The 6,054-nt window shown below is 60.3% G+C and overlaps 1 protein-coding gene across 1 annotated transcript; it reads left to right on the plus strand.

Moving 5' to 3' along the window:
* Positions 1-1,215: 1,215 nt before the first annotated feature.
* On the plus strand, positions 1,216-3,761 carry Cd248 (CD248 molecule). The gene has a single exon (XM_006980587.3). It carries the CDS (start codon positions 1,244-1,246, stop codon positions 3,536-3,538), a length of 2,295 nt encoding a protein of 764 aa, XP_006980649.2. The 5' UTR covers positions 1,216-1,243; the 3' UTR covers positions 3,539-3,761.
* Positions 3,762-6,054: the final 2,293 nt, after the last annotated feature.

Consider the following 6,054-nt stretch of genomic DNA (forward strand, 5'->3'; position numbering starts at 1 on the left):
ATCCTTCAGACAGATTCCCAGGGGCCATCCTGGGTGCCTGGCCCAGTGCACAAACCTCCAGAGGCTTCCAGGAATGTCGGGAGGAGGACCCTGGCCAGGCTAGGCAGCAGGCCCTGGGAGTGGTGATGCCTGTGTCACACACACACACACACACACACACACACACACACACACACACACACACGCCTATCCCATTGTGTACCCCATGCCCATACATGGCCTTACACGGGTCCCCTCAGAAGCAGCCCTGCTCACCCTGTGTATAGCCCAACCTCCACTCCGCCCAGAATCCTGCACCCTGCCCTCCTGCAGCAGGAGCCCAGCGAGGCATTTCCTGTTTGGGGGCTGCCTCCTCCCCCTCGAAGTGCAGGTTCCCAGGGCCCCTGACTGAGCCAGGGTAAGGGGAGGGCAGCCCTTGGCCTCCTCCTCACTCCCTAACTCCTAATGCTGGTCTTGCTGGAGCCAGGAAACTCGCGAGTGAAATAGGCTGAGCAAGGGGGCTCATCAAACACACGTCTGGTGGAGGCTGTCCACATGGGGGTTATCAAGCGGATTCTCACGTAGGGCCTGGCAGGAATGGGAGGAGCTTCGTAGGTTAGATTGCTTAGCACGCCCATCATCCTTGCCTGTCCACCTAAGGGCATAGCAGGTCAGGAGGACTGCGTGTGTGAGGCTAGCGTGTGTTAGCCGCCTGAGATGGACAGATAGGGGTGTCAGAGAGGATGCTCTTGGCAGGAGTGGGAAGAGCAGTCTGCACACATACATGTGGTGGGAAAGGGCCGGCCTGAGCATGTCCTTGAGCTGAGAGTGCAGCCACATACTGATACTGGTGAGTCCAGATCCGGGCCTCCTTGAGTCTCTCAGGAAGACAACTTCACCCCAGCCGCCTTAGCTGCAGCCTCTGCTGAAGTTTCCGAGGGCTGACCAGGGATGATGCCTCTCAGGCGGGCAGTTCCCCTCTTCCTGACTCTCAGCTCTGTAAGGCCTGAGGTAGCCCATGAGTTAGCTGCACCTCCTCCCCTCCTCTGCCCTTCGCCTCTCACCCCAGAACCCCCCCACCCCACTGCTTCCTGCTCCAACAGCCCCCGGGGAGCTAGCAGGGGAGCTGGCAGCCGCCCCAGCCCACTCCTTACAAGGCGTGAGTCCGCAGGGCCCGCCCCCGGCCCTCCCGCCGGAGGCCTTGATCCCTCCCTCTGTCAAGAGCCGCGGCGGGCCCGAGCCGGGCCAGTCGGGGGGCGTCGCGATGCTGCTGCGCCTGCTGCTGGCCTGGGCGGCCGCTGTGCCCGCACTGGGCCAGGCCCCCTGGACCGCCGAGCCCCGAGCCGTCTGCGGCCCGGGCAGTTGCTATGCGCTCTTCCCCAGGCGCCGCACCTTCCTGGAAGCTTGGCGGGCGTGCCGGGAGTTGGGGGGTAACCTGGCCACGCCGCGGACCCCGGAGGAGGCCAGGCGTGTGGACAGCCTGGTGGGCGTCGGACCGGCCAGCGGGCTGCTGTGGATTGGGCTGCAGCGGCAGGCTCGACAGTGCCAGCCTCAGCGCCCACTGCGGGGCTTCCTATGGACCACGGGAGACCAGGACACCGCCTTCACCAACTGGGCCCAGCCGGCTACGGAAGGACCCTGCCCGGCCCAGCGCTGTGCCGCCCTTGAGGCCAGTGGAGAGCATCGCTGGCTCGAAGGCTCATGTACCCTGGCTGTCGATGGCTACCTCTGCCAGTTTGGTTTCGAAGGTGCCTGCCCTGCCTTGCCGGTTGAGGTGGGCCAAGCCGGCCCAGCTGTCTACACCACGCCCTTCCACCTGGTTTCCAGCGAGTTCGAGTGGCTACCCTTTGGCTCCGTGGCAGCCGTGCAGTGCCAGGCTGGCAGGGGAGCCTCTCTGCTGTGCGTGAAACAACCTTCAGGTGACGTTGGCTGGTCCCAGGCTGGCCCGCTGTGCCCCGGGACTGGCTGCGGTCCTGACAATGGGGGCTGCGAACACGAGTGTGTGGAAGAGATGGATGGCGGTGTGTCCTGCCGCTGCAGCGAAGGCTTCCGTCTGGCCGCAGATGGGCACAGCTGTGAAGACCCCTGTGCCCAGGCCCCCTGTGAGCATCAGTGTGAGCCTGGTGGGCCACAAGGCTACAGCTGCCACTGTCGCCTGGGCTTCCGGCCAGCTGAGGACGAGCCACACCGCTGCGTGGACACGGATGAGTGCCAGATTGCTGGGGTATGCCAGCAGATGTGTGTCAACTATGTTGGTGGCTTTGAATGCTATTGCAATGAAGGTCATGAGCTTGAGGCAGATGGCATCAGTTGTAGCCCTGCGGGAGCCATGGGTGCCCAGGCTTCCCAGGACCTTAGAGATGAGCTGCTGGATGATGAGGAGGAAGGCGAGGACGAAGAGGAGGCCTGGGAGGTCTTTGATGGCACCTGGACAGAGGAGCAGAGGGTCCTGTGGATGGCACCCACACAAGCACCTGACTTTGGCCTGGCCTACAGGCCTAATTTCCCACAGGATGGAGAGCCTCAGAGATTACACCTGGAGCCTACCTGGCCACCCCCACTCAGTGCCCCCAGGGGCCCCTACCACTCCTCAGTGGTCTCTGCCACCCGGCCCATGGTGATCTCTGCCGTGAAACCCACACTACCTTCTGCCCACAAGACCTCTGTTATTTCGGCCACACATCCCCCCCTGAGGCCTGTCCAGCCGCCTGCCGTGGCCCCTGCCACGCCTCCAGCTGTGCTCCCTGATCACCAGAGCCCCAAAATCAAGGCCAATTATCCAGACCTGCCTTTTGGCTACAAGCCTGGGATTATCTCAGCCACTCACCCAGCACGGCCTCCTGCTTACCAGCCCCCCACTATCTCAACCAAGTATCCCCAAATATTCCCTCCTCACCAGTCCCCTATGTCTCCAGACACCCACTCTGTCACTTATTTGCCTCCAATTCCACCTAACCTTGACCCTGGGGATACCACTTCCAAAGCCCATCACCACCCGCTGGCCCCAGATGTTCCAGGCATCGGAACCCAGGCTCCCCAGCTTTCTGTCCCAGCTGCCCAGCCCTCTCTACCCAGCCACTCAGGGTCCTCTGCCCACGAAGCCCCTGTGCCTGCCGCCACCCACCCTCCAGGCCTCCCTTCTCTCCTCCCCTCTCGGAGCCCCGTTAACCAGACCTCCACTATCAGCCCTTCACGCCCTTATTCCAGAGCCCCTCTAGTCCCAAGGGAAGGAGTTCCCAGTCCCAAATTGGTGCCATGGCTGCCCTCAGTGCCCCCTACAGCAGCACCAACAGCCTTGGCAGAGGCCGGTCTTGCAGGCCAAAGCCAGAGAGATGACCGGTGGCTGCTGGTGGCACTCCTGGTACCAACATGTGTCTTCTTGGTGGTCCTGCTTGCACTGGGCATCGTGTACTGCACCCGCTGTGGTCCCCATGCTCCCAACAAGCGCATCACTGACTGCTATCGCTGGGTCACACAAGCCGGGAACAAGAGCCCAACAGAACCCATGCCCCCCAGAGGCAGCCTCACAGGGGTACAGACCTGCAGAACCAGTGTGTGATGGGGTCCACATACCCCTTGTGGGGTAGGAAGGACGGGACTCGCTTTGGACACATGGATGAGACGGCACCAGGGACTTATGGGGGCTACCCAGCTGGACAGAAGGGGGTCTGCTCCTTGGGCTCAGCATCCATGGCAAAGGACACACCAAGGCCTCCTCCAGGACCTCAAGGGGTGGGTGCTGGGATCATCTCCAATAAATGGGGTGCCAACCTCACCCAAAACTCCTGACCCCCTCTGATGCCTGAGGGAAAGGTCTGGGAGGACTTGTGGGAGGGAAAATGGAACTCCCTTCCATTTATCTAGGTAAGGTAAGAATGCTTTAAGAGGAGGTGTGCTTCGGAATTTCCAGTGGAACAAGCTGAGAGGGCTGACTTGCCCTCTGTCACACAGCAAGCCCAGAATTCTGGGGGTTTGGCAAGGAAGAAAGTCCACATTTGTTCCTCTTTTTATTAAAATGCAAAGAAAATCAGGGGAAGGTCTTGAGATAAGGGTCTCTGATGAACTGGAGTCCAACTGGGCTTTGGGAGTCACAGGTAGGATGGGGTTGGAGATTCAGGGGAGAGAGGCGTCTCCAGTGGTTGGCATTTCTGAACTTTCTTCTGAACATTCTTTCCATCGTCGTAGGCTGCCCAGAAGTCTGGGTGGGGGGAGTCAGGGTCACCCAAGGATGCTACCCCCCTAGGTGGTAGGTAGTCCTCCTTCATAGGAGGTAGTAGGGGAGGAGGTGGAAATAGGTGCCCGGGAGGCTGGGATGGAGAAAGCCCAGTTCTAGTTCCCGGGGCCCACTTAGAAACAAGACTTTCCCATTAGAGGCCACCCTTTACTCTCCACCCTGACCCTAGCTTGCGCGAAGGCCCAGGATATTTAGGGCTGGTGTCCTAAGAACTGAGGAACTGGCTGGTCAATGATCACCGAGGGTGGGATAACCTCCCCCTCATCTTCGGTTGATTGTCCTTGGGGGGAAGGGATGGGACCTGGGAGAGGGAGGCGCCGCTTCCACCACCTCTATAATTTTTCAGCTCAGCCCTCTCGGGGCCTCTAATTAGGGCTGGGCAAAGCCGCACCCCCACCCAGGCAGGTGAGGAGGGGCGGCCCTGCGCCCTTACTCTACCCTAAACCCCTATGCCACATTCTCGCCCAAGGACTGTACCTCAGGAGACCAGGAGAGCTAGCGAGTGCGGAGCTGAGGACCAACTGGGAGTGGGGGTAGCAGGGGGGGCGGAGGGAACGCTTGGCCCGGGTAGCCAACTCTCACGTTCCCCTAACTCAAACCAGACGCCCCTGCCAGATCCTTCCCAGCTTTAACCTCGGAGACGTAGTCGAGGGGGCGGGGGGATGGTAGTGGTTGATGGATGGAATTGAGGGAGGTCGCCTGGTTTTCCAGAAAGCCTGGGTCTGAGGGGATGCAGGTATCACTTATGGAATGACACCGTCTGCTGGGACAGAGGCCTGAAGCTCCTTCCCGTGACCCTGGGCAGAGGGTCGACAGCACCCTGAGGGAAAGAAAGAGTTAAATGCGCTGCAGTCCGCGGGAGGATGGGTGTAGGGAAGGGGGCCCAGAGCCGGCTCTTTGTCATCTAGTAATGAGCACCAGATGCGGAGCTGCGTGCGGGCCTAAACAGACGGCCTCCCAGGGCAGAGCCCCCGCCTGCGCCCAGACCCAGGCTCCGCCTAGGCCGAAAGCTGAGTCTCAGGCTCCGCCCATTAACTCCCAGGCTGCGCTTCACCTCACCGGGGTGGAGGATGCTTCGGTTATCAGCCCCGCCCCTCCGATCTACGAGCCACACCCCTTGGACGGGAAGAAAACTCTGCAGAGGCCCCGCCCTCCAAAGCCATAGCCTCGCCCCTTGCCAGCTCAAAGATGCCTTCAGAACTGTTGCCGGCCCCCTGCCCTATCTGCTCCGCCAGGGCCCCGCCCCAGAGCGGCAAGCCGTGTCTCCACATCAGGGCAGAAGCGGAAACAAGAGGAGTTTATAAATCCTTTCTTCCCCGAGGTAGGAACTCCGCCCAGAATCTGCACATTCTCACGCAGTTATGTGCTTCGTCCCTTCCCAAAGTCTAGGACCCTGCAGGAAATCCCGCTGAAATACAAACTCTGTTTCGGAAGAGACAAAAGCAAACTCTGCCCTCCAGGGAACGGAGTTGCCCTCGAACTCTTATTCAGAGCTCAAGCCAGCGGAAGAACTCCCTCCAGGTAACAGAACCTCTCCTCTGCCCAGCCCTATGAAGAGGCACAGAAGCCACGCCTCTTAATAATGCCTTTACATCGGGTCCACCCAAGGACGCCCTTTAAAGGCTGTAAGATAGGGCTCGACGGATAGACTCCTGCTGTCAGTCCTGACGGCCTGTGTTCCATCCCTGGGACCCATATGGTGGAAGGAAAGAACAGACTCCCGCAACTTATCCTGTTGACCTCCACGGGACCACTATCCCCAGTACAACACACACAAAATAAAAAAAAATGAAAAAGCATATGCCTTCTCGCTAACCAGGCGGTGGCGGCACACGCCTTTA

This window comes from Peromyscus maniculatus, chromosome 1, assembly GCF_049852395.1.
Source record: "Peromyscus maniculatus bairdii isolate BWxNUB_F1_BW_parent chromosome 1, HU_Pman_BW_mat_3.1, whole genome shotgun sequence".
NCBI lineage: Eukaryota > Metazoa > Chordata > Mammalia > Rodentia > Cricetidae > Peromyscus > Peromyscus maniculatus.